This window comes from Embiotoca jacksoni, unplaced genomic scaffold (genome assembly GCF_022577435.1).
Source record: "Embiotoca jacksoni isolate LCO1_2020_lvr unplaced genomic scaffold, fEmbJac1.0.p SCAF_12, whole genome shotgun sequence".
NCBI classification, from domain to species: domain Eukaryota; kingdom Metazoa; phylum Chordata; class Actinopteri; family Embiotocidae; genus Embiotoca; species Embiotoca jacksoni.
In genome coordinates, this window is record NW_027185252.1 from 5,336,131 (window position 1) to 5,363,671 (window position 27,541).

The 27,541-nt window shown below is 40.8% G+C and overlaps 3 protein-coding genes across 3 annotated transcripts; 1 reads left to right on the plus strand and 2 right to left on the minus strand.

The window, feature by feature from the left end:
- Positions 1-1,166: 1,166 nt before the first annotated feature.
- On the minus strand, positions 1,167-9,509 carry abcg8 (ATP-binding cassette, sub-family G (WHITE), member 8). Its single transcript, XM_069144377.1, has 13 exons — positions 9,061-9,509; positions 7,816-7,917; positions 7,561-7,708; positions 7,036-7,274; positions 6,732-6,864; positions 5,895-6,164; positions 5,509-5,668; positions 5,153-5,251; positions 4,870-5,069; positions 3,701-3,777; positions 3,204-3,471; positions 2,955-3,082; positions 1,167-2,210 (listed from the first exon to the last, which is right to left on the minus strand). The coding sequence occupies exons 1-13, from the start codon at positions 9,103-9,105 to the stop codon at positions 2,073-2,075; spliced, it is 2,007 nt and encodes a 668-aa protein (XP_069000478.1). The 5' UTR covers positions 9,106-9,509; the 3' UTR covers positions 1,167-2,072.
- On the plus strand, positions 7,399-22,593 carry abcg5 (ATP-binding cassette, sub-family G (WHITE), member 5). Its single transcript, XM_069144379.1, has 15 exons — positions 7,399-7,751; positions 9,466-9,830; positions 10,147-10,268; positions 10,685-10,821; positions 12,240-12,338; positions 12,993-13,125; positions 15,316-15,455; positions 15,924-16,053; positions 16,520-16,733; positions 17,331-17,536; positions 19,531-19,669; positions 19,811-19,884; positions 20,200-20,311; positions 20,467-20,579; positions 21,045-22,593. The coding sequence occupies exons 2-15, from the start codon at positions 9,661-9,663 to the stop codon at positions 21,227-21,229; spliced, it is 1,974 nt and encodes a 657-aa protein (XP_069000480.1). The 5' UTR covers positions 7,399-7,751; positions 9,466-9,660; the 3' UTR covers positions 21,230-22,593.
- Positions 22,499-27,519, minus strand: dync2li1 (dynein, cytoplasmic 2, light intermediate chain 1). Its single transcript, XM_069144380.1, has 13 exons — positions 27,421-27,519; positions 27,180-27,324; positions 27,034-27,068; positions 26,731-26,800; positions 26,389-26,477; positions 26,015-26,207; positions 25,686-25,754; positions 25,453-25,530; positions 25,256-25,335; positions 24,540-24,610; positions 24,317-24,414; positions 24,041-24,133; positions 22,499-22,701 (listed from the first exon to the last, which is right to left on the minus strand). Exons 1-13 carry the CDS (start codon positions 27,432-27,434, stop codon positions 22,639-22,641), a joined length of 1,098 nt encoding a protein of 365 aa, XP_069000481.1. The 5' UTR covers positions 27,435-27,519; the 3' UTR covers positions 22,499-22,638.
- Between the last annotated feature and the right edge of the window lie 22 nt (positions 27,520-27,541).

Genomic DNA, 27,541 nt, shown 5'->3' on the forward strand with positions numbered 1-27,541 from the left:
CCTCCTCTCATAGCCAATTTGAATCTAAAAACTTTGGCGACTTTAACCGTGATCATTTTCTGAGACAGCTTTTGAAGGCATGAACTCACTGTTTAATTGGCAGTCTTCTCTGTGTGGCTATGTATGCAAGGTAAAAAAATTAAAAAAAATAAATAATTTTTTTTTTTTTAAAAGCCGTGCAAAATCCGAGATGGTTCTTCATAAAGCTCCATTTTTACAAAAAACATAGATCAGCCAAAACATTAAAACCACTCTCAGGTGAAGCATAAAACTTCCCTTCATTAGAATAATGTTCAGTTGTTATTCCGTCTCGTTTATTTTAAAGGTCGCTTCGGAGACCCAATTCATTTAAATGCGAAGGACAAAATATGAACACCTTTTCAGTTTAAACCAGTACAGATCAACACCTCAATCAGAAGAAATAATAATTTAATATTATGATCCTTATTACTGGAGGATTTATTGCTGGACTGTTGTATTATACTTCATGTTTCACCTGTCGGTGGTTTTAATGTTGTGGCTGAATGGTGTATTTGTACGGTAACCATATTCATTTTCATACAGAATGCATAAGACTAACGACATTTATGTTATCAAGCATTGATTTTTTTTTTTGCCTGAGAGAAAGTCTGCTGCTGTCTATCTCGAACGCACCGCAGCCGTCCTCTGCTCGGCACTGAACGCTTTTCACTCTCCGATGCTGGCTGCAGATATTCTTGTTTCTTATAAAGCGAGTCGTTGGCGCTGACTCGGGCAGGCCTTAGATAACACACACTGGTCGTTTCCCAAGAAGATTGTGGGCTCATTGATGTCAGAGGGTCAGTGGCGCTCATTTGGGAAACAAATTAAGACACAGGAGAAATAACATCAGGAACTTCTGTTATGAATCACGTTTGGGTTTGGGTTTTTTTAGGAACTTTTTAGCCTTAACATTGTGGTGTTATATGTACTTGACCTCCCCTTAATAAATTAACACAAAGAACCGTTTCTAAGAGATTTGTGTGTTGCACAAATAGCCACAATGTGAAGGATTATCTCCCGATTTTATCCACATTATCTCTAACATGCATTGTTATGCAACTGCACAGCTGCAAGCGAACCACACCATGTAACTGCATGACGAGGCCAAAGGATGAGAAGACGAAAATAAACACGCTCAAGTGAAGCAATTTGATTTAATACTTTACTAATTTGGACTCAAACCATGTTGGTAAAATATTTAACAGGCTTTTGCACCAGTGCAAAAACACCCAGCTTACATAATGTTCAATCTATGAGGACACAAGAACTACAAGGTCTTTTTTTTTTTCTCAGTGTGACTTACTAAATCTCTACTCGGCTTTTTTTTTTTCTTTCTTTTTCTCTGTGCTCCCCTATATTGGCACACACAGTTACAGTAAGCTTAATAACCTTAAATATACGGAAAAAAGATGAAGCTGTAGGAAAAAAAAGAGGATTGAAAATGGAACAAGCAAAAGCTGCAGATGGATATCTGCAAAAGTAGCGCTCTAAACATTTGCCATGACAGAGAGGAGAAGGAGAAAATAAATTCCATCGTTTTAGTTTTGGACGTTGTGGCAGTGCTCTGCTGCCACCCAGCAGCAGACAGCGGTACTGCAACCAGTGTATTATCGCTCAACGCAAAGTGAGTACAACTTCTTTCTTACTCAAATTCGAATTATTCACACATTTAAAACTGGAAACGATGAGTGAATGTTGAGATTGTTTGGATACACTACTTCTATGGATTATTTTTACACCCTGCTGAGATGCCAGTTTTTATTTTCATTTATACAGTTTAAGAGTGCCAGAATTTCTGATGTTGAAATCATTATAAGAATGTAAATATTAAAAAAAAAATAGTATACATATATTTTACTTCTAGCTCCTGAATTAAGCACTTTTTTTTTTGTTTTTTTTACTGCAAAACATCCAAATAAGTATTAAATACTAATGGGAGGCTCCTTGTCGAACTAGAATCCGAATGACTTCTTTTCACTTCTGCGAAAACGGATGACGTGTGTGATTTCAGACCGTGTTGGGTCTGATTGTTGAAGCTGGTACAGTTTTGTTCACCAGTCTTGACTGGACTTCTGTTTGATGAATTTCAGGGACAGGAAGTAGAGGAGCATGAAGACCAAACAGACCGCCAGCAGGACCAGATAGCATGAGTACAGAGGGTACTGGTTCATGTTCATGGCCTCCACCACCTGCAAGACAAACAGAGAGGGCAAGAGGATGAGAAAGATGTTGATCCTGTTCATTTGTCTATTGCACTAATAGTTGGTTCCACTTGAAATACTGTCCTCTAAAGTCTCTGAATATCTGCCTTCAGATCTTACATTTTCTCTATCGCATTTAATCTGCAGCTAAAGATTTGAAACTTGCAGGTTCTCACAGTTCTCCAGTCTTTCTTAGAGACTTTCTGAAACCTGCTCATTTACATCAAAGCAACCAGTTTGTTGTGTCTTAAAACACGAATGAGGATAGTGTTAGAAGGTTACTTGCATTTTTAGTCGTGCTGAATCTGTGAAAACATGCAAATTTATGCCTTGAACTTAAGACAAAGATCTCCTCTGTTTTTATCAGTTTCTCTCGTCTTTTTTCTGGAGCAGTTCCGTTATTGAGAGGATTTGGTGTCTCCTCTAATCAGCAGAGAAAACAGTATCATGCCTTCCAGTCTAAAACTGCCCACTGGTGACATGCCACACTTGAGTCTTACATGATGGTGACAGGCCTAATTAGCATTGTGTGAACTCATTAGTTCTGCACTATAGCTTTGAAACTGTAAATACATCATACATTATCACTTGCTGCCAAATCTACTACCGCATATTGTCCTTGTGTTGTACTCCTTCCAGCGTGGAGGAAAGCTTTCAAAAAAATCAGTAACGTACAGCTCTTTGATACTTGAGGATTCTGATATTTATTGACAGTTCAGTGGTTTAACTCACAAATATGCCGTTAATGTTGATGGTATGGTTTCCGATGGAGACTTGGTATTTGTTGTCTCTGAACTGCACCTGCAGCATGCCCTCAAAGCCCCAACGCATGAACGAGGCGTGAGAGAACCACGAGGCCACTGAGGAGACAAAAACATGAGCAGACATCCCAAACGGAGCAGCATCTTCTTCCTCTGGAGCCGTTTTCCTATCATCACGCATATTCTTCTAAACACATCTCATAATATTCTGTCTCCTCACCGAGCCACATGTTCTCCAGGCTGATGACAAAACCTCCCGTCAAATAGAAGACGGTGAAGAAGGAGTTGCCCATGAAGGCGGAGGTCTGCAGGGTGGGCAGCGAAGCAGCCACAAACAGAGCCATGGCTCGGCTGCAGTAAACCATCAGCCACACCAGCAGGAAGTTGAGCAGGAAACGATCAGGCGCCTCGTTAAGCCCCGCCAGCCAATAGATGGGCAGACCATAGACCAAAGTGAACACACAGTGCTCTGGTAACTCGCCCAACACCTGAATGTGGAGAAAGCCATTTGTTCAAAGAAGGAGAACAGACAGAAACGCAGAAAAACACATGTTGTTGATCCCGGCTGCTGTATTTTCATGCAGTCCCATACAGTCCCTCATATTTTACATTACAGTAATGTATAACACCCGGGGAGGTGCGTTACACTGACATGTGACTCCAGCATGGAGCAAGACTGCCCCCTGCTGGACATGCAGTTCTATCACTGTGGTTTACCTTGGCGAAGAAGTAGGAGGTGACGGAGTACATGCCGTCCTCCAGCTCGTGGTAGAGCATTGCTCTCTCTGTGTGACCTGCACACAACATGAAGTCACTCTGATGACACCATTGTAAACTATATATACAACATTAAAACCTCCAGCATCCACCCAAAAAACTAAATATTCTTACTTCCACTGAGATGCGTCTTAAGTTTGTTATTAGCTTCCAGTACAAATCGATTGTACACAGTCTCTTTCAGAATAAAACACGGCTATTTAAAAATGAAGATTTATTTGAAGTGAAGTTAGTTAGTCAACATTTATAATGTGAACACATATCACAACTCATGGATGCTCTCCCGCTACATATAAGTCATGATTGTATTGTGATATGGTGTGAAACAAAGTTCCAGAATTTTTTTTTTATATATATATCATGTCAGAGTATTTAATTCTTAGTCATATATTTACTTGCAATCAGTTTTATGACTTTTGATATCATCTGACCTTGACTCGAGTTGAACTTGACTTTTAATGGCTATTGGCGAGACTCCGTCTTGTTATCTCTGCAGTTGTTGTGATTAAATATAAAATAACTGGGTGTGCACGAACTCTGTCTCCAGCTATCTCCAACAAATCTGTCTAATAACTTGATAACTCATAATGTCGCCGTACTGAGTGGGCTGGTTTGTCTCATTACCATTTTTCTTTACCAAGTGAAAGCGCTTCTCAGACTGCAAAAGCAGTGATCCCAAGTTCAAATCAATTAACTTTTAACGATTTATAATTCATTAAATGTTACGTTATCATCGAGAAAATAGATATATTTAGTCTGGGTGTTGCTCCTTTTAATGTATTTTTGCGTCGTTTCAGTTTGTCTGAGTAGAGTATGTTGTGAAGCTTTTTATAATACCTTGTATGAGTTAAATATCCCATATTTCTCACAGCTATAACAGTACAAATATTCATCTCAAATACTTTGAATCTTGTTGCTACTTAGGAAAAGCTCCTTCAGCTCCTTCAATTGTGTTAGAATAGGATATAATAAAAAGTTCAGACTGTTATTTTTATACGCTTAGATGCCGAGACTGAATATCTGCTTTAACTACAGTTGAAGTCGCTGAGGTCAGAATGCGAGATGCATTAACTACTTGACTCATTCGCAGAGCGACTTTCATTACTCACATTTAGCTATAACGTCCAGCACCACAGCGAACGGGGTGAGAGCTCCGATCATGTAGAGGAGGGCCACCGTGTCCTGGATGGACAGACGCTCCTCTCCTGCCCCATAGTACAGACAGCCGACCAGCAGCGCCATGAGGAGGGCCTCGAAGCCGTGGACCAATAAGGTGACCAGGTCTCTGAAGTCATTGTACATGTGACGCCTGAGGGACGACAAGGGGGAGGTCAGTGTTCATATGCATCACCGCCGGGCGCTATAGTACATCCACATGTGTGTCCTTCTCACCTGATGAGGATGGTGAACTGGTGCAGTTTGCCTGGCAGTCTGTTTGTTCCCTTGGATATGGTGATTTTTTCCTCTCCTGCTCTGCTCGGCTGCTGAGGGCTGCAGAGGATGATGGCAAGAACGTAGTAGATGATTTAGTCTGGGTTTTGTTCACAGCTGAAACTTGTAAAAAGCCTAAACAAAAAAAGTCTCTTAAAACTTTGCTTGTAAGAAAAAAAAAAAAGTCATTACCAAACTAATAGCTGATTAATTTTCTGCCATTTTTGTCCATTGATTAAAAACTAAAGTCTCATTTAAAAGTGTAGAGAACAAAATAGGCTAAGCTTAAAACATACACACGTAAACACGCGCGTTACCTGTCAGTTTGTGTCGGGTCTGCGTTGGTCCCAGCGGGTTTCCACATGTGGTCGTCAGTGTCTCGGACCTTCTCCTTGAACTGCTCGGCCAGAACCCTGGACCGCTCCAAACACTCAGCCTCTCGCTCGGGACTGCGCCGGTCTATACTGATCAGATCGACTGGACACACACACACAAACACGCGTAACAAAGCTTGAAAATGTCATCCGGTTTAGAAGAATGGGTAACTTTTGACACCCTGGATGTTTCGAGTGTTACGATGTTCATCATTTATAGTACGGACAGATAAATGTTGCGGATGAAGCTACTTTTAGAAACTTTTAGGAACATTGTTTGATGCTCGGAAAGAAGCACCACTGGATGCCGTTTGGAGACACATACTGACCATAGAAGTCAGAGGGGTTGCAGTATCGTGGGCAGGGGTGTCCCAGGGCGGTGAAGTAAGGCACCATGTCCCGAGCTGCGCCGCAGTAAACGGCCGAACCCGAAGACAGCAGGACGACGAGGTCAAAGAGCTGGAAGATGTCCGATCGAGGCTGGTGGACTGACAGCAGGACCAGACGGTTTCCCCGCGCGAGGCGGGACAGTGTGATGACCAGGTTGTGGGCCGTGAAGCTGTCCAAACCTGAAGTGGGCTCGTCCAGGATCAAAATACCTGAAAAGTGAAAAGAGAGAAATATCTCTCTGCTGGCTTTCTGCTAAATCCCCCCCCCCCCCCTTCTGTCCTGATGTTGGAGATCCACTGGAGATTTTAGTTTGTTGTAGTGATCCAGGATTTATCCAGACAGATACACGACTACTGGAACAAACAAATGACACTTGCAGAACACTTGCTGGGAAAATGTAATTTCCCTTTAGTTTACAGAAGTTTACAAGGGGTAGAAACTGACAAGCCATTTTGAAATACCCGATCCAAAGCTAACATTTGGTGTTTTAAAGTGACAAACTGTCAACATGTTCAACTGAAAACAAGTGCATGAAACAGCAGAGGGGAAAAAAAACAAAAAAAACATGTATGAAACTAAGCTGGTAACAGAAGAGAAGCTTCCCCTCCACAAAAAAAAAAAAAAAAAATCTGTCTGATAAGCATACATATAATGCTGAATTTCTGATTTTATGATGAAGTTACGAGCCAATTTATGAGAAGTTTTCGATCTAAAGTTTTCGAGAAAATCAAGGGTTTCAAAGGTTGTCTCTTTTTTTCCTCTCAGGCCTCTCTCACCAGGGTTCCAGAGGAGCTGGACGGCGATGCTGACTCTCCTCCTCTCTCCTCCAGAGACGCCCCTCACGTAGTCGTTTCCCACCCTGGTGTGTGCGCACTGTCGCAGCCGCAGCTCTGCAATGACATCATCCACCTGTGACGGACAACAGCAGAGCAGGTGTGTCATAAATAATGTCATCTAAGCACACGCAACAGTAACTCATCATCATGTAGTTTTATTTATTTATTATTTATTTATTTATTTATTTTTGCATATGCGCTAATACAGCCGCAGTGTGCACACTACTCCTGCTCATCGATTTACCCTCTGGTCCCTCTGAGCCTGCGTGAAGTGAGTGGGCAGCCTCAGTTTGGCCACGAAGCTGAGAGTCTCGCGGACGGTGAGGTGAGGAAGGAGGCGGTCGTCTTGGCGGACGTGAGCGATGCTCTTCTTCACCAGCTGCGGCGTGTTGGGCTTCCCGTTAATCAGAATCTGACCGGAAGCCATCGTGCCACCTTCATCTCGACAAGTAATTATGTCCAGCAGAGACGTTTTACCACAACCTGGGAGAAGATGGTTTTATATTAAAGCTCATTTCAAGCATAGAGATGGAAAAAAAAAAAAAAAAAAAAAAAATCATGATGTATTTTCTATATATACACATCTGTTTCTTGTCTACCAGTGAACATGATTTTTTTTTTTTATTTATTTTTTTCGGGATGTCTTTTTTTGTCTCAAAAAGAAGCAGATGGGACGAATGACATCATCTAAAGAGGCATTACATTCATTACGTTGTTTAGAAAACAGCAGGACTTTAAAAAAAAAAATCCCCGCGTGTCTGCGCGTCACCTGAGCTGCCAATGACGGCCAGCATCTGTCCGCTGCGGACTCGGAGGCTGAGCTTGTTGATGGCCGTCTGCTTGTTTCCTTTGATCTCCCACGGCAGTTTGAACTCCGACAGCCTCTCGTACCAGGGGATCTGAGCCGCCGTGTCCACCTGGGGACACGCACATTTACACGAGGAGCGCACACGTGACGAGGTTAGAACCAGGTGGAAGTTCAGGATAAGTGTGTATGAGGTCAGACTGGCTGCCTGACAGCTACCTCATAGTGCAGGTTGTTGACCTCCAGCCCGTTGCACCCTCCACTGTAGGTGAAGTAGAGGCTGCTGTCTTCTTCAGACGAGAACAACTCTTTGTCTTCATGCTGTTAAACACAAGTGGACATGTCCGTGAGTGTCATACAGGCAGGGACATCCACACCGGATTTTTGTTTAATGTAAAAAAAAAAATCATATCAGAATTCAAAGGACAAACTGCAATAAAAATGCTGAAAGTGGTCAGATTAAAAAGCTCTGTTTGGAATTACAGATTTAAAATATGTTTGATGGAATCTGTGGAGGAAAGTGTGACCGGTCAAACACCACGGAATTAACTTTAGATAGGAATAAGCTGGTATTAACAACAGAAATGACAGAAGCTGGTGAAATTCCGGTGACGCTTGCATTAGATGAGTTTCATAAAGTTTAAATAGAATATACTGAAGGTTTAAGCTTGTGTGCATTTGTTCGTGTGTGATTGTGTGTTGCATGTGCAAATAGTTTTGCCGGAGACCTTTCGTGGGTCCAAAGTGCATTTGAAAATATGCTTTATATTACCATTACATAATCTTTATATCTCTCAAAGAAAACACATGTACAAATGTCCCAAGTGAAAATGAAGAACATGTTCAAACCAAATCTGTCCAGGCTGCACACTTTATGATAGTTAACGTTGTAGATACGACCTATAATGGTTCTATAGACATAAACATCCAGCTGTCAGACTCTCCTCGTCACCTTTTCTCTAGAAAATCAGTCATTTATGTCGTTCAGATTTGTTGTTAGTGTTGATGCAGCTGTCGTACTTGCCAGATGTGGTAACTTAAATAGTGTAGAATTGAGCATGTGAAAACAATGCTATTAAACCAGACTTGAAATAATCACAGCGTTGAACTGTTTCATTTCACCTTCGTGGTCTAGTAGAGCAGACTTTTCTTAAACACCGTTTCAGAGGTTAACAGATAATAAAACTTTAAGTGATTGTATTCAGGAGAAAAACAGAAAAGAGAAATATATATATAAACTCAAACAAAGTGATACTAAGCCTGCACATTCAATCTGCAAAATAAATATAAATAAATATACATGTATATAAAAGTTGTTTTGTATATAATTAGTGGTTGAACAGCAGTCAAAGAGAGCGGCTCAGTGGTCGGTGGGCATGTAAAGAATCAGCGGGACAGATTGGATTTAATTGAAATGTATCAATATATTATTAGAGGGATTTGCTAAAAATTGTCCTCACTGACCTGTGAGAAGCTGTTTGTATGATTGAGGCCGGTCTCTGTGTCCATGGTGATGCAAGTTGCTGGTTGATGTTTGTAGGGTCAAGAGGTCAACAGCCCCCTTTCTCCTCTTCTGTTAGGATCCTCTCGCTTTTTCTCTGTAACGAGTATTTGATGTTTCACCTCGTGCTGATTCTGTTTTTTTCTCCCCGTTATGTAATCAAACTCCAGTCCAGCTGAAGATCTCCCCTTGTTTAGCTCACAAAGCTTCTTTCTCAAAATATCCAAGTTCATGTCACGTCAGTTCTTCACCTGGTTTGTCCAGTCAGTCATAGCTTCTCTGGTTGCAGTGCACAATATGAGGACTGCAGAGAGATTGTCAGCCTGCGAATCTACTCAGCATGTGTGTTTTTTTTGTCTTCTATCCAGATCAAAGTTCTCTGCGATAACGCGACATTGGTTGTGTGTTTATGGGTTCTGAAAGACACCGTTGATCTCTCGCACTCAACTCTGTGTCGGGGAACAGGTGCAGAGAAACAAAGTCTGGGACTAAAGGAATATTAAAACATCGATGTGAAACGGACTTGCTTGGGTTTTTTTTGGAGCAGAAGACTGGCCGAAGACATGGACAGATTTTACTCAATGCAGCCGGTGGAGCCAGAGAACGGGACGAAAGCGAAGGAGTCCTTCAAGTTTGTGTCGGAGGTGAAGAGGGATGTGCGGAGGGACGGCGGAGAGGAGCGACCAGAGCCCTCCTGTTGTCTGAGTGTCAGTAAGATCTCCTACACAGTCAGGTAAACTCACCTGGGTGATATTACACACCTTACGTCATATTGTTATGCACGCATACAGGCAGGTTTCAGTCAAATGAACTCAAGTTTTATTGGTCTGACTCTTACTGCTAATGAAACAGCAGAATAAATATGTACGTGTACTGTATAGACATCTACTGCATGTCGAGTAAAATACATATAGCCGACTGTTCAAATGAATATATAAAAAAAAAAGATCACTTTCACAGTTTATATGAATTCTATTTAGGGAATATTAGAAATGTCGATCTTATATTACTATATAATATTGCCCTGTGCGTGTTTGTGTGCCTCTCAGTGAGCGTGTCGGTCCATGGTGGGACTTACCCTCCTACAGGAAGCAATGGACTCGTCAGATCCTCAATGACGTCTCCTTCCACGTGGACAGCGGGCAGATCATGGGCATACTGGGCAACTCAGGTTCGCACTCAGCTCAGTTCAAAGAGCAAAGTGTTTATACTAAACAAAACAAAACCAAAAAAGAAATTTCAGAGGATGCATTGAAAAGCTGGTACACCGTACCAGATTTTATAATGGAAATATCTCCGAAATGGTTGTAGGTGATGTAGATATTAGAAACTATTAAATCTAGAATAAAGAATGGGGTCATGTGTTGTTCAGGATTCAAGTTCAAGGCCCAGATTGACCCTGGGAAAATATTTTTGTAAATGAAGCAACACTCTTTCTACAAAAATAAGACAAACAGAACCTTAAAATAAATAATATAAAGTCTGGCTGCAGAAAACAGGGAAGGTGGATAATATAAAATGTTCTTGAATGCTTGCTAAACTTATAATACATGTTAATTCGTCTCTATGTGTGTTCCAATGGTAAAGGTTCAGGCAAGACCACGTTGTTGGATGCCATCTCAGGGAGGATTGGAAATTGTGGCACTCTGTTGGGCGAGGTGTGCATTAATGGCAGGAAACTGAAGAGAGAAGAGTATCAGGACTGCTTCTCCTACGTACTGCAGGTAAAGCACAGAAACACACAAGCATCCAGTATAAAACAAAGACGACACCGTTATATGTGATCTAAATATTCACCTTTTTTTTTTTACATGGATTAAACTGGGCCTTTAGCAACATGCAAACAGTTTGTATGTAGTCAAGCTGCCTGTGGTTAAACTAACCACCACAAATACTAACTCACAAACTCCACCAACACACCATTTTGCAGAAACTCCAGAAAGGCCGCCCTGGCCTCCGTATGAAATTAACTTAAGACCCTTGATAGCCTCCTCATAGACTTAATCTCTCAATGAGAGGTGCTCAAGTGTATCCAAAGCCTGAATTAAAAACACAGGTTTATAACTGGCCTTGCTTCCTTTCAAATCTTCTCTCTCCTCTTGCTGATAGCAACCCCCCTCCTGCTCTCTAAGCCTTGTCATTAACTTCCCCTGCTAAGCTGTAGATGAGGAGGTGATATGAGCTCCTGATATTAAAGTCATTCAGATGAGAGAAGAAGGAGAAGAGGGATTGGGAGGCGCCACATGTTAATTGAGGCAGGCAGCAGGTTGAGCTGGTTCAAGCTCTGTGTGTGTGTGTGTGTGTGTGTGTGTGTGTGTGTGTGTGTGTGTGTGTGTGTGTGTGTGTGTGTGTGTGTGTGTGTGTGTGTGTGTGTGTGTGCATGTGTGTGCGTGTGTGTGTGAGTGAGTGAGAAAAGGGTATGTAGAGTGAAGAACATTATTTTGTGCCAGCTGGACTCTAAATGATGCTCAAAGTGGGACTTCTCTCTCTCTCTTTCTCTCTCTGGCCCTCTCTGATTATCTGGCTCTCTTCATGTTGTCATTGTTCATTTGACCAATCACACTGTCCCTTTTTGAGGCAGGCAGCAGGTTGAGCTGGTTCAGGCTGTAAGTGTGTGTGTGTGTGTGTGTGTGTGTGTGTGCGTGTGCGTGCGCGTGCGTGCGCGTGCGTGCATACATGTCTGGGGCAAAGGTATTTTACAGATGGTTTGCACACCCATATGTGAACATACAATATGGAGTATGTATGTGTCCAGTATGGCTGTACACTCAGTGTGCAGGGATGTGCTGTAAAGATAGTGAAGACAGCCAACCTGAAATCTATAATTTTCTGTCATCTAGGAGTGTGACATCACACCTTCAGGTCTCAAGATGTACTGTAGTTTGACTACTGATGGACACAAGACAGAAAAACAGAGGTGATCATATGTGCTTCTTGGAGAGTATTGTTATTTCTCCGTATAAATCCATAGTCTGGCTACGTAAGTATTGTAAGCAAAAACGGAAAAAGATTCAACAATGAGGCATACGAAATAAATTCACAATATATCTTCAATAAGTAAATGTCTGCCTGCGTCCCTGCAGCTCTTCTCTCTTGTTGTTTCTTTTCTTTTTTTGACCCCTGTTTTCTCTTTCTCTTCCAGAGTGACAACCTGCTCAGTTATCTGACAGTGGAGGAGACTCTGACCTACACAGCCCAGCTGGCCCTGCGGAAACACTCGGCCAAAGACATCAAGAAAAAAGTGACTTTTTCAAGAGCCTCTTCTGGTCTTTTATCAAGTTTTTTTTTATTTTATTTTATTTTTTTTTTATCTTAAACTCGACATCTCTGCCAGCTGAAGAACATACAAAAAGGAGACACGTGTGGTTGTTATGATCTTTGGAAGTGTTTGTATCCAGAAGGACGTCAGCAACATTGAGATGTTCATTAGTTTTTAGTGCTTCTGGAGATCACCAGCCTAATTTTAGATGTTTTTTTTCTTCATTAAGACACTTTCTCAAGAGCATTATCATATTGTGAAGTATATTTGCTTATCTATGCCAAATATGGTTGAGTTACAGTTAATTAAAAGAGATTTAAACATTGATTCAAAGTATACGAGCAAGATATTCTCTCATGGTTCAACTGTCAAGGCAGCTTTCCAGAAAGTTGGTAGCCATTTTCTGCCTAAATTCAGAATTTTTTAACTTAAAAATGTAAATTTATAATTCATCCTATTTCGGTATTTCCTTATTTTCATCATCTTAAGCAACAGTAAACCTCCTGGTTTAGAAATATTTCAAGGAGCCGTGATCAAGCGAAAAAATATTCCTTCAAGTACCTAAATCTACTGAAAACATTCATATTAGTAGTAATTCTCTTGTCACCTGACCCTTGACTTCTGGCTCCTGTGTAGGTGTCGGCAGTGATGGCCGAGCTCAGTCTGAGTCATGTGGCCCACAGTGTTATCGGAGGCCGTGTTTTCCCAGGGATCTCCGGGGGTGAGAGGAGGAGGGTCTCCATCGCCAGCCAGCTACTTCAGGATCCACGTGAGTACCTCTGCAGCTGGAATACATGCCTGAGGAGAATTACATAAGTTTTACCTGTTTATCACCAACATCAGACTTTTAAAGTGGGCCACTGCTGCAGATTTAAGTCATTGTGATGAGGTGAATCGAGGTAAAAGCCATTATCCCTTAAAATCTTAAGTCTTTAAATGAACAGATAAATAAAAGAGGCATTAGAGATGATTATTTTAAAGCTAAGACACACATGGACCAAGGATTATACAACTTGACCCGTGACATAATGTCAGGAAGATGTCCTTAAAGGAGACGTTCACAGTTTTTCAAGTCTATCAGGTACCCACAGGAACACCGAACCAGTTTTTGATGGTAGTAATCAGTTTACATGGAATCTTAATGTGTTTCCAATTTATAGCCCCTTTTTTTCTTTCTTTTTTTTTACTGCGGATATCGTCTTGGCTCAACTCGTGGATAGCAAGTTAATTTTTGGTATCACCTTCATCAAGGTAATGGGCTAGCTGAGCTGATACTAAAAAGTGATGTGGAAACACTGAAGGCCACTGATTGGTCAGAGAGAATAATCACAATCACATCCTCAGTGCCTGCACAACATCAGACATCCTGCACAAACCCGCCTTTGTTAATTAGCCAAGCTATTACAGCAGCTGCAGTTATTTTATGCACTGGACTATATTAATGGGAAGCAGAGGAAAAGGGGTTTAAATGATGGATATCAAAGTCGGCAGTCCTCGTTTTGTATAAAAATGTAATTTGAAAGTTTATCTGAAGCCAACAGAAAGTTACAGTAGTTGGAGTTAATCCAATATTATTGGCTGATATGAGCCACAGATGTGTGGTTCTGTACTGTATGCAAGTACATATAAAGACTATCGACCAATATATCTATATCACATTTTATTTTACTACCTAATATCGGTATCGCCCCCAAAAATCCAATATCGGTCAGCCTCCAATAAACATGTATGAAGTGTTAGCTCACACTCCACGATCTAAGAACTATGGCCAATAGAATACATTTTAGTGGTCTAACTTTTTGAAAGTAAATGACAGAAAAATTAAAAAAAACAAAACATAGTAGACTGATTGCTTGATGAGTTGCAGCAGAGGAACATCGAAACAAATATGAAACAAACTTGAAACACATTTACATCCTTGACTTGTCAAACACAGACTGCTGAGGTCAGATCAATTTTAGAACGAGTACTGTGGATTTTGAACCCCATCCGTTACATTGGATGCACATTAGGTAGGAGATCTTATAATTGTCAATATAGACAGTGTAGAGAAAGTAGTGCAAGCAAAACTTGGTGAATCACTAATATATACACCTGAAAATTATCTTAAAACAGACTAATCCTTTAATGTTTTGTTCACTCAACTTAGTTATGGCACATCAACACGTGATATTTAATGTATATACTGTACGGAGCAACAGGACCAGAAGCGTGACTTTGCCATCCTGAGAACAGAAAAAAGTTCACCACTTGACCTCTCTCTCCCCTGAAGAGTTTTAAAGTCCACACTGTAAGAAAACAAAAGGATCTAACTAAGAGGGGAATAAGAGGACAGAGAAAGGGACGGAGGGAGAGATGGAGAGGAGTAATAAAAGACTGGGTTATCACACCTCGAAGGGAATGAGCAGAGACCCACCTCAGAGTGTGTGTGTGTGTGTGTGTGTGCGTGTGTGTGTGTGTGTGTGTGTGTGTGTGTGTGTGTGTGTGTGTGCGCGCGTGTGCGTGCTCATCCCAGGTGTAGTTTATCAGGTCTCCAGTCCTCCAGGGAGGACGAAGGGTCTCAGTCCTCATTCAGGATTAAAATGGCCATGAACACACACACGCAGTCACACACAGAGTAATGAGGAGTTCCCATTCGCTGCCTCTGCAATCAACCAGGAAATGAATTAATCTCACAATTAAAGCATCTGCTAATTCCACTCTGCTTTCATAATGCAAAGAGGCAATCTTTTAATTGTCCTAATTAGAGTAATTAACAAAAAAAAAGAGAACTCACTTATCTTCACAAGTGAAGTTGGCCCCGCAGAGAGTCCTGCACGTGCCACTTAATAAAAAGTACATTTAAAAGTTTCCAACTTAGAAGAATTTTTTTTTTCCTGTCCTGCCTTTTACTTGCTCTCAATGTCTCACTGTGCGACAAACCTGCAATGACGATGTCACCGGGACGGCATCGCTGCAGGGGTGATCCTATTGGACGAGCCGACCACTGGCCTGGACAGCATGACGGCCAATCAGATTGTGGTGCTGCTGGCGGAGCTGGCCAGAAGGAACCGTATCGTCATAGTAACCATCCACCAACCACGCTCCGAGCTTTTCAGGGTAAGTTTCGAGATGAACCGGAGAAAAGGAAAAGAGTAATATACTCTGAAACTTCCTTTAAAGGGACACATTAAAAAAAAAAAAAAAAAAAAAAAAAAAAAATGTCATAAATGCACTGAAACAGTTTTAGGTTGACTGCTATTTTTCAGCAACTTCATTTGTCTAACTCAGACTGCTGAAGCCTCATATTAACTTCAGCTGAACTTTAGAAGTCATTTTTACTCATAATAAGGGCAGTGGATCGTTCCGTCATCTCTTTCATTGGCTTGACATTAGGAAGACATGCAGTATTTTCTTGGTTATGAAGGACAGGAGATGTGTGTGCAGTTGATCCATTATTCGCTGATAAAATCAAATCGTGTGTGTGTGTGTGTGTGTGTGTGTGTGTGTGTGTGTGTGTGTGTGTGTGTGTGTGTGTGTGTGTGTGTGTGTGTTCGCGTTCGCGTTCGCACGCGCGCCGCCTCCAAGGTGTTCAGCAGGATAGCTATAATGAGTCGAGGTGAGCTCGTGTTCTGCGGGCAGCCAGAGGAGATGGTGGACTTCTTCAGCCAGTGTGGATACGAGTGTCCAGAGTACTGCAACCCCTTTGACATCTATGGTAATGTGTGCTCTGACCCAGGAATATTCATGCATTCAGGCAGATGGGAACAGGGACACTTTCCATTTGGGAGCGTTCACAAACAAGCAACACGGCAGTCCCCAGAAAATGTGCTTAATTGTGCTCTAAGAATACAGAAAAGTAACAAACGTCATCATCCCTATAAACAAAAACAGCACTCAGGAGGTCAATATTGTTTGCATACAAAATTTCACCAAGTCTGCCTGTTTCACCTTCAGAGCGAAAACATTTCTTCCTTGTCAAGTGATGTTTAATCCGACTACTCAAGAGCTCTCAAAAACCTCAAGTTGCTCATGCACGCACCACAAGCACTGTGTGTTTCCATTTTAGCCGCAAAGCTATGTTGAAAAAGACCAATAAAGAATATGTATATTGTGAGCATGTCTAAAAGCATGTCTGCGTGACATAAACATTCAAACATTAAAATTGCTGTGATGTCAAACAGTTGACTTCACCTCGGTGGACACGCGCAGCAGCGAGAGGGAAGCAGCCACGTTCAATCGCATGCATGAGATTACTTCATCCTATCAGAGGTCTGCCATCTACCAGAGCATGCTGGCAAAAATGGAGCAGAGCCTGCAGCAATCGGACAAGCCAGCCATCCCCTTTAAGAGCAAAGAGTCACCCAGCAGTGCTGCCAAACTTGAAGTTCTGCTCAGGTCAGTGTTGAGCAAGTCTTTAGTCTCCAACATCATTAAATTACTGACAGAGAACTTTGACCTAAAATACATAAAAGATTAGATTCAGATTCTGGAGAACGTGTTTGTGTATCTATTCCCATACTGAGGGAGGAAAACAGTTTCTTTAAAATGTTGTAAAATGTATACCATCCATGTGTTTTGGTGAAAACACGAGCATAAATACTTAAAGAACTAAATGCATCAGACCAGGCAACGTTTTTACAATCTTAATGATTAATGATGTCGATCATGTGCAATGTTACTTTTCAAAATCATGCGCAAGACTACCTTCTTATTTTAGTTTACTTATTTTACTAAATTTTTAATGTTGTTATTTTATTCTGCACTCTTTATATTTATTACTCGGTTGTTTTATATCCATGTTGTTGTAACTTCAAAGAAATGTCTTCCCGGATAAGTGAAGCTCTATCTTATTTCGCTTTATTAATCACTTATAGATCATGGTGATTATTTACAGGGCATTCGGCAGCTACTATAGGTTTGAAAATAGGAATATTCAATCACCGCTCATCCATTGTGCCTCTCCATGTATTTCCACGTGTGTTTTGTGTGCAGGCGCACAGCAAGAAACCTGTCCAGAGACAGGATGGGTGTTCTGATGCGTCTGTCCCAGAATCTGATCTACGGTCTGTTCGTGGCCTTCTTCGTCATGCACCTGGACATGGACGTCACCAAGGGTGCTGTGCAGGACCGCATAGGCATCATCTATCAGAGCGTTGGTGCTTCGCCCTACACCGGCATGCTGAACGCTGTCGCCCTCTGTGAGTTCCACCAGCACAAAACGTCTTTCCACATGGGGGGGGGACACTACGGGACAACACTAGTTGGCAACTACTACTGTTGCCTCCATATATTGTAACGCGATTCTACATTTCAGGCAACACTTATACCATACTACAATAAAACATGACTAAGAAGCAACTCGACAACACTGAGTGCTGGAACTGAATAGCTTGCACGGTGGGACATAATAACGGCAATATTTGAGACGAGAGAAAAAAAACACAATTGGAGTTGAACGTAGCAGGTTACCATATTTCAGTAGTTACACAACGTCTGTGTGACATTACAGAACATCTGCACTGCATGTGTCCGATAACATCACCCAATAAACATCTACATGAGGTGGATACGATGACTTCAGGGAAATTCTGCAGTCCGTGAAGTGTCGGCTATCACCTGAATAAAAGCAATGTATTATCTTTGTTAAACAGCATGCTTGAAACATCTTATCTCGGCTCTGTAAGCTTGCTTATCTCTTGTTCAGTGGATGAAAGGGGAGCACTGTGCTGTGTGCAGAATTTTTGTTAACTTCAGCAAAAATAAGGAAGATGGTAAAAGTGCTTAAAGAGACTTATTGTACTTTCGGGGTCTCTCTTAGGTCAGAGTAAAAGATTAAGTAATGACTTGTAAGTTAAACTGATGTATCATAGAAATAAATGTCACTATAAAGCAAAACATTTTATCATTGGCTTAACGACTACATGTGTAATCTTCAGTTATTTGGCTTTGCGCCATCATTACAGAGGTCCTGCAGTTAGTCTGGCTCTGAGGGAAAATGACCTTTACGCCATGTAAGAGCTCAATGAACCCGAGTACCATTTTTACCTACATACCTACACTGACTATGCTATCTACTGTATATTTCCTGTGTGCCCAGAAATATGAGCCTTTATGAGTTTTAACAAGTTCATATCTGTTTTTTTTTATAGCAGCTGTGACTTAAAGTAACCTCAAATACAAACACACTTTCACACATACTGTAGACGCACGAAGCTAGAGAGAGAGAAACAGCTAAACAAAACTGTATCTCAGGGTTTCATCTTCTTTATGTGATTCTTACTTGTGGTTTTATTCCGTGTTTGTATTAAGTGTTATTAAGCGTTCTTGTTGACTATCTTGGCCGAAACACTCTCAAAAAGGTTTAAACTGAGGTTTAAAAGGTTTAAAAAAAATTAAAAGGTAATAAGGCTTTAATAGAATGTATCAACATTAATTTCATACACATGCCATGTGTTAAAGGTTTATATGGACAGTAATAAATGAAGGATATTGGCATGCATCAGGTGATTAACGACTTACAGTCTTCTTCAGTTATCAGCTGAGTCTACAACCTCAGCTTTAGGGCTCTGGCTGTCACAGATACTGAGGATAAGAGATGTGATAGAACACTGGACTGAGCAGAAATCACACTTGTTAAGGACCCAAACAGCCTGAGGTGGTGATCGGAGATTTCATTCTGACCATGACTCTGGTAGATAACAACTCTACGATACCAAAATGCATTGTATAAAAAAAAAAAATGGATTTACTGTGTTGTCGAGATAACTTTTATGAATATAACCAAGAACACTTACAAATTTGAAAAATGCATGAGCGACTCTCAGACTGAGCTGAAATGAAACAGGTGCACAGGAACTAAATAAAGAAATAGTAGTTACTGGATGTAACTGCAGTTCTATGAGTACGATGAGTTTAAAAAGCATGTATTTTTACAGAGGATGTGTCCTACAGTACATATTCTATATAGCTGTCATAGAGAATCCGTTTTGTAAACCTATGTTAATTTTATGACTTAAGATTTTATTTGTAGCTTTGAGCCCACGACTCTTTAAGCTCAGAAAATATAAAATGATGAGAATCAAAATATTGCCAGCGCTTTCTGTGTTCTGGTACATTCAATTTTCCCCTCTTTCCCACTCATCAAATGTTATGTTCTACCTCTCAGTCTCATTCTTTGTCTTCATATCAACAGTCCCAGCATTGCGAGCCATCTGTGATCAGGAGAGTCAGGATGGTCTGTACAGTAAATGGCAAATGTTCTTGGCCTACATCTTCCACATCCTGCCCTTCAGCATCCTGAGTGTCTTCATCTTCTCCTCCTTCCTTTACTGGTTAGTAGTAGGTGTTTTTGTTTGGGGGGGGGGGTGGAATTTGCATATTCAGCCCCCCACAATGATGTAATGGTTCTTACATTCAACACGAACTCATCTATTTTCTTTTTTTGTTTTGGTCCCGGCCGGTTTTGCTCTCAGGACTGTGGGGATGCACCCGGAAAGTTTACGCTTCCTGTGTTTCACTGCTGTTGTTCTGGTGCCACATATTATAGGTGAGCTGATAAAATCAGGGGTAAAAAAAATTTAACCACACACCCACTTGTCCATGTCATGTTTTTTCGCGTGCGAGCTCCCAATCCTCTTTTTCTCCAAAGACGGGATTTTTCAGATCCACTCATTAAATGTAACTTTTAAAACGTTCCCAAGCAAACGTTACCACATTGCTGACACAGGGATACACTCTAAATCTCATTGTTTCAGAAACATCACAAATGTGTTTGGCTTGAGTGGAGAGTCCTTTAAAGTCATGTTTCCACTGTTTTTAGCATTTCATTTGAAATTTTCATGTCATTTCTTTGTCTGCACAGGTGAGTTGCTGACTGTGGTGCTACTAGGAGTGGTACAAGACCCTAACATGGTCAACACGGGAGTGGCTTTACTCAATATTGCAGGTATTTTAGTGGGATCTGGCTTTCTAAGGTGAGACACCAAAAAGGTTTTTAATGTGTTTAGTATGTTAAAGTAGCTTTTTTGTGATTTTGACTTTCAATTCATGACTTTTTTTCAGGTGGAGTTTAAAAATGAAGGTGTTTTTGTAGCCGCTGATAACCTTCCTCTCCTCTTCCTCTAAACAGAAGCACCCAGAAGATGCCAGTGGTCTTCCAGTGGCTCAGTTACTTGACCTTCCAGAAGTATAGCTGTGAGCTGCTCATCGTCACCGAGTTCCAAGATCTCAACTTCACATGCAGTAAGTTGTTTTTATCATCCTCTGTGTCCACCTGCCCCGAGAATGAAAAGAAACCTGTAATCATAATGATTTAACTCTTTGTAAGTTATACACCTCACAGACTAAATACATGTTCCAACATTTGGATGGAATGGGGTGGCTATTTGTAGTAACTTCAAAGTGTCTGATATTGTAAAAGTACTTGGGCTTAACATCGGGTGGTAGGAGAAGTCTTGGATCTCATTTGAAATTCAGGAAATGTAAATCTTTAATCTTTTTCTTCTACCAATACTTCCACAAGTACTGCATGTAATAAAAGATCAATTTCACCTTTTATTACTGTGCTGATGCTTTTATTCAGACTGGTTTATAAAGTATGGTTTCAGTGTTCAAGGACACTTGGCAGGACAGGTGGTTATTCTGATTGAAAGGCACCTAAAACCAGATATTTTCTTATTTTCTCTCTTTGTTTTTGTGTTGTTGCAGATAATTCCAGATCCTTACCAGGAGCCTGCCTGGTCACTCAAGGCAATCAGATCATTGACGAGGGCTATCCTGGCGCCCTGTCCCGATACACCCTAGACTTTGTTCTGCTCTACTCCTTCCTCCCTGCACTACTGCTGCTGGGCATCATCGGCTTCAAGATCAGGGACAGAATTGTGCGTCACTAAAACCACAGACGAGAATTTGAGGAAGAATCTTCTGTGTAAACAGAAAGATTAACTTTGGTTCAATACGGATTCACAGTACGATGGTTACTACTCAGTAACTGAACTGTGGCTCCTGCTAACACGGCTCAACACATTTCTTCTACATTCAAGGAATATTTTTTTTTTGCGTGAGCACTTAACCCTAAAGTTGAAAGTATGAAGTTTTACATGGATACAGGGTATACAGTAAAGCAGGATACATTGGTGGCAACTGGGATGCCGCAGTGGAAATTGAACCACCTAACATGATTTTAAGAGCAAACCAATCTGCTTTAAAATGGATTAATATATTCTTTTATATAAAAGCATATATGAAATGGTACATGTTATCTTAGGGTTTTTCCAGGGTTCATTAAGCGAAATTTAAGACTCTTTAGGACATTTTTAATACCACATGTAATTTAATATTTCGTTTACAGCCTTTCCGGCATGAAAGATATCCCCACAGGTTTTTTTTAAATATTTCAATAAATCAGCAGTTTAATTGTAATTATGAGAAAAGGTTAAGGTGGTACTTAATCATTTCTATACACGAGGACAGGGGTGATGGCGCCACCCGATTTAATGTGATCAATTTCAGATTTAATATGAATATATGTGGAAGTTTTTTTTTTGTATTAAGTATTTAGGAAAATACTTCACCTTCAACTTACGTCTTCACGTGTGAATATATATGAACAAGAAACAGAAAGCATAATGTTTTCAGGGGTACAATTTTAGTATAGGACAGTAATCCAGTACTGACACCATCATTATAAACTCTTCGTGGTCTAATATATTCCCTCTCTGATCTTTTCTCCGAGAGGTTAAAGATTATCAAAGATGGCGCCGGATGTCTTCACTTCCCGTTTTGAGTGCTGCTCATTATGGAGCTATATTTAATAAAAAACAATAGATTAACTATAAAGCTTTTACTTTAATTATGCTTTTTTTTTTTTAGACTCAGAGGCTCCAGCTTCTATTTTATTTTTTTAAGCAATTTGTTTTACTGACGTGTATTTGATTTCTTTTGAACCTTTTATGTAGCTCCATGTGAAAACCCTTCGCACATTCATTCTTTCATTCAATATTTAGCCTACAGCAGCTTTGACTCTTTCAAAGTTGCAGAAACTCTGTAAACTACATGTAAAATGAAGCTTAAATTATATGCCGTCTGTGCATTGTTTCATATTTTTGGTTGCAATATTTTGACTGTAAAGTGTCGCTAATAGGACGTGATGTCTGTTGTAATAATGTAAAACTTGTTTATTTTTGTAGAACATATTCCAGGAATTACAAAGTAATACAAGAAAAAACACAAAAGTAAATAAATAATGCAAAATGCATACTGTTTGTACATTGTTATGAGAATTGTGTGTGATAAAGCTGATTCACGTCTCCAGCTCCAGTCCCTTCCATGACTTGGCTGCATCCCTCTTGTACTGCTCCAACTCCTGAAAAAAGATGCAGGCAGAAAAAAAGCATAACGCTTTCCATAGTAATGAAGTAATAAAAGTGCAAAAGTGCAAAAAACACACCCTATAGTGCTACTGGTACAGCAGGCTTTGTTTGCCTCCACAGATAGACACAAATAACATTAAGTTTATACCACCAGTAACGTGTCACACTTTGGTAAATACTGCAGCACATCCAAACAGTTCAGGCACTCCAAGCATCAAACAGTAATTTGGGCTTCATAATTTGGAAAAGTACGTTTTCAGATCAGCATCATGAACTGGTGAATTCTGATTCTGCAAAGATGTTGATTTTGTCATGTATTTTTATACTTACAATATGATAAACTCTTGTAAGGATGTACAGCATAATAATATACATTTGTACATTTTCCCTTAAGCTGCAGGCCTCCTGTGTAAAACCTCACTGTAAAAATAAGCTTCAGCCATAAACATAAATTAGAAAGTTTCACATAAATGAATGAATTATAATTTTCAGCAATTGGAGTGAGGAAAAAACAAAAAAACATTGCTCAGACAACAGAGCTGTTTTACTTTTTTCACTGCAGGTGCAGGATTAAAACAATATTATCTCTCAGCATTATTTAGCGGACATCAGTTTACAGTCTACCCTGACATGCATCCTTATGCCTTCGTAAACTTTATTCTTTAGACTCAGTCGGAATAATCCTTTAGCCTGCTTTTCTTATTGGCTGTTCAGACCAATTACATTATCTACTGTCCAATGGCAGAGAAAGACGACTGGCATCAGTCCAAAGATAACGGCATGTGATTTGTTTGAGACTCCGACAGTTTACTAAAGTTTAAGTGCCAGAGTTGCGCCCTGGCAGGCGGGCACGAAGAACACTCATCGCTGAGTTTATGACCACAGGATATATTACAGCCTGTTAATGAGACCGTGACAGAAACACCTTTACATACAGGCTACATGGAATAGTCTCCTTCTTTTAGAGAGGTGTGAGTGGAGTGGCAACCGTTTATGTCTTGTTTGTAGGAAATGGACGACGTCAGCCCGCTGACTTTTGTAAAGTCATTTGTAAGTTTCCAAACGTTTATGAAATGTTTTGACCGGTGATATCTCTTTGTCAGGCAGACGTATATGAACATACTGTATACAGGAGGCAGTAAGGAACTTCTCTACTCCCTCTTTTACAGTATCTGTCTCCCCCTGCTGCCAACATCTAGAACTAATATAGAGGAGTTTCTCTAAATGCATATATGGTGTCATGCGGGGAATGATGCGCTTTGATGCAGTGTTCACAGCTGTGCAGCTGTAAAGTAATACAACGCAAGCATGACACTGGTCAACATGTGTTACCTGGTCTTTCTGAGCTCTCATGGCATCAATCTGAGGCTCGCTGTACTGTGGGTCTTTGGCTGGATCCTTTAGCTCCATCTGCTCACTGGTACTCTGCAACAACAAGGACAGTTGGACGGGCAGAAATACATTACAAATTGATTGTTCATGGAGGTCCTTGTTCATGTGAAAATGCATAAATATAACAAGGAACACTGCATTTCATCTTAAACTAAATCCCCTACATTTCAAATACTGATGAAGACAAAGGTGCCGGCAGAGACTGGACTACCTCACCTCCTGGGGGAAGACGCGCTCGTAGACTTTCTTCCAGAGGTCTTTTGGGTTTTTAGCATGCAGAGAAGTTATGTCCACATCAGTAGCAGGAGGGGAGCCTAAATCGACAGGAACATTATTTCAAACACGTCACAGAGTCTTGCTCGTGTCTTGGTGTATTGTAACCCAGTATTCATATTTTAATTCATTACTGCTTTTGGCCACTAAGAGGTGCTGCGCTCACCTATTTGGCTGAAGGAGTCAGCGCCTGCTGGGACGATGAGCGGCTTGTTGGAGTCACAGGAAAAGGTTTTTCTAATTAAAAAAAAAGTTCAAACAAGAAGAAAAACACAACTGAAACCAAATCATTAAACAAAAAGTACAGTAACATAATACACAGCAATGATTTTTTTTTTTTTGTTTAAAATACTCCTTGAGATGTGAAATACATTTTCTCTACAATACACACTGACAAATGTTCCTATTATTTTTGGCCTTCCCATCCACTGATATTGATGTGAGAAGGCTAAATAACAGCAACACGTCTCTGTTGAATGAAATACCACTTAACAGCTCCACATACTGCATTTAAATCGATCATACAGTTGAATGGGAGTTTTTCCTACCAGCTGTCGCTCATAAGGGAGTTGCTAAATTGTTGGTTTCCTCTCTATAATGTTGTTAAGGTTCTGCTGTAAGTACTCTGTTATGTTAAGTGTCCTGAGATTACTTATGTTGTGATTTGGTGCTATAAAAATAAAATTGAATTGAACTGACTTGAATTGATTCAACAGCCTGGTTAGTGTAGATAATCTATTTGGAGCTGTCTTTCGAAAAGATCTAATAAAGCATTAGCAATACCAATTAAGTAAGTGTGCTTTAAAAAAAATAAAATAATAATAGCAGTCCTAATGTTTGTCCACTACTACAAGGTGCACAGTGTTGTGTTTTGCTCCTCACCCTCGGTCCAGACCAAAAGCCAGGTGCGAGAAGTAGCTCTTGGTTTTTGACATCAGGTTTTCTGATTTAATGCTCGTGAACTAAGGAAAAGATTAGACACAGAAACACAATTAAAAATCGAATACATAGTAAATATGTATTGATCAAAAGTGACTGTGAATGTAAATACGCTGCATGTGTAGGAGAAGCACACTTACAATTAGAGAGGCTGCGTAGTAGTGGGCAATAAAACGCAACGTGTTACTGACCACTTTCCTCTTGTCCGAGTCAAATTCCTGCAACACGGATGGAAAAACTGTCACTCTGAATGTGTTACACAGAATATACCGTAATTCAACGCAAATGACTCTAATGTAACCGCGACTTTATCCGTGCACGTCTTTGAACAACTTCCAAGTCTAAACAGGTAACATTAAAGCAGCTGTTTTACCTGAAAGATGTCATACTTGCTGCCAACGATGAGCAGAGGAACAGGAAAGGGGCTGATCAGCTCTCTGTCCTGTAGACAGACTCACAGTTCATTTAAGAAATATGTACCAACGTACAACTGCAGTGGACAAAAAAAAAAAAAAATCTATCTTTAACCTGCAAAAAAAAAAAAACGAGACATCTCTTGTTTTGACTTTTCTCATGCTGTGAGGTGAGAGCTTGAGGCATGAGAAGTTCATGTACTTGTAAACCACTTCAAATATGCTACTACATAAGTAAAAAAATCATGCTGATAAGTTTAACGGTGATTATAATGAGCTGAGGTCTTACAGGATAGTCTTTAGGTAAGACACGTGCCGCTGAGTGGACGGCCGTCTGGTGTTTGGCTTTGGCCTTCTCGGCTTTCTGTGCCTGCGTAGAGACTTTCTCCAACTGAGCTTGTGCGGCCTGCAGCAGCTTTTCCATGGTGGCCCACAGAGCGTTGGGTTTAGACAGGTCCAAGATGAGGATGACAGAGAGAGACCTGGGAAAAGACGGGAAGGACTTGTGAAGTGGCGGGATACAGAAGAGGTGCAGCTACGGCTCTGAAGCTCGGACCAAGAAAACACCCTCCGTTCACTGCTGTTCAAACCAGACTGATTTTCAAACAAACACAGCTATGAAAAAGACTATTAAGTCCTCGGAAATGTGTGTAAATGACTCACCTGATGCCGACAGGACTGATGGGGATCTGGACCAGGTCTGATAAAGAGGTTCCTCCTCCCAGCTCCCATAGGTGGGCTATGTCTTTGGGCTGAAAGAGGACACCAGCAGGAAATCAGCTTGGTCATGGGAGCTACAGATTATCAAAAACTGTACCGCACCTCTTCCGCAGGGTTTACTATAAAGAACCGGGATCTTTAAATTTAGTGTGGCTCCTTCTTTTTTTCCAATTTAGATTCAAGAAAAATACACAAGTTTCAGGCTGAAACAACATTGTTATTAGTTGTTTGTATTTATCTGACTTTTAATGCCCAAGTGTCCAAGACTAAAAATAACTTCCTTACTGTGTTGTGTCCTCGGGCCCGTCTGCCGAAAGTGTACTCCAGCGCCAGAGTTGGTTTGGATGTTTCATCCCTGGTGGATTAAAAAAAACAAACAAACAGTATGATTGTCTTACTAGCTTTAGGGGATTTCAGTCTAATCTTTTTTGTTTTTAGCAAACTGAGTCAGAAAAGGTGTCATTTTGAGTCCTGTAATCATCCCAGCTCTCTCGGGAAGTCTGTACACAGAGTCTGAAGGGAGTTAAAAGCAGGTTTGGTTCCATCATGAGGCCGGATTTGGTTTAAAGAGTTGATTCCCAAACGCACCTGTCGAGGCATCTGAGGAGGATGGACGTTTTACCCTGGAAACAAGCAGACGTGAGTTTACCGGCAACGACTTGTGTCGTCAATTACTTAAGTTAGAAAGCGATGGCTGAACCCGCCCTCGTGCTCAATCGGCACCGTAAACACACCCCAGACTTGCTCCCCATCAGAACCACGCTCCTCTCGCTGACCGTCTCTCCGCCGTCCTCCTCCCCGGCTCCGCTCTCCTCCTCCCCGGCTCCGCTCTCCCCGCTGCGGACCTCCGCCGCGGCCAGCTCCCACAGCGAGTCCGAGCTGACAAACGCGACGCATCGGTCGACGGAAACATGTTGTTATGTCTGTGACGACGTTGAATAGTTGTGAAAATAAGTTATTCACGATGATTCTTACCTTATTTTGGGCATCAAAATGTATAATTTTTTCTCTTTTTTTTGCAGGAAGGGAAGGAAATCGTGACCAAACGTTGCCGGAGTAACGGCGCCTTATGATGATGTCATTTTACGCCTTCATG

What these genes read in the sequence shown, in the direction of transcription:
- abcg8 (XM_069144377.1), bottom strand. Translation starts at nt 9,105, where the DNA reads ATGGACACAGAGACCGGCCTCAATCATACAAACAGCTTCTCACAG. An exon ending in CCAGCTCCTCTGGAACCCTG is followed by an intron (nt 6,165 to 6,731) that starts GTGAGAGAGGCC and finishes TTCACTTTTCAG; the next exon opens with GTATTTTGATCCTGGACGAG. An exon ending in CCTGGAGAACATGTGGCTCG is followed by an intron (nt 3,083 to 3,203) that starts GTGAGGAGACAG and finishes TTGTCTCCTCAG; the next exon opens with TGGCCTCGTGGTTCTCTCAC.
- abcg5 (XM_069144379.1), top strand. Translation starts at nt 9,661, where the DNA reads ATGGACAGATTTTACTCAATGCAGCCGGTGGAGCCAGAGAACGGGACG. An exon ending in AAGATCTCCTACACAGTCAG is followed by an intron (nt 9,831 to 10,146) that starts GTAAACTCACCT and finishes TGTGCCTCTCAG; the next exon opens with TGAGCGTGTCGGTCCATGGT. An exon ending in AGATCTCAACTTCACATGCA is followed by an intron (nt 20,580 to 21,044) that starts GTAAGTTGTTTT and finishes GTGTTGTTGCAG; the next exon opens with ATAATTCCAGATCCTTACCA.
- dync2li1 (XM_069144380.1), bottom strand. An exon ending in ATCAGTCCTGTCGGCATCAG is followed by an intron (nt 26,208 to 26,388) that starts GTGAGTCATTTA and finishes GTCTTTTCCCAG; the next exon opens with GTCTCTCTCTGTCATCCTCA. An exon ending in ACTACGCAGCCTCTCTAATT is followed by an intron (nt 25,336 to 25,452) that starts GTAAGTGTGCTT and finishes TCTTTTCCTTAG; the next exon opens with TTCACGAGCATTAAATCAGA.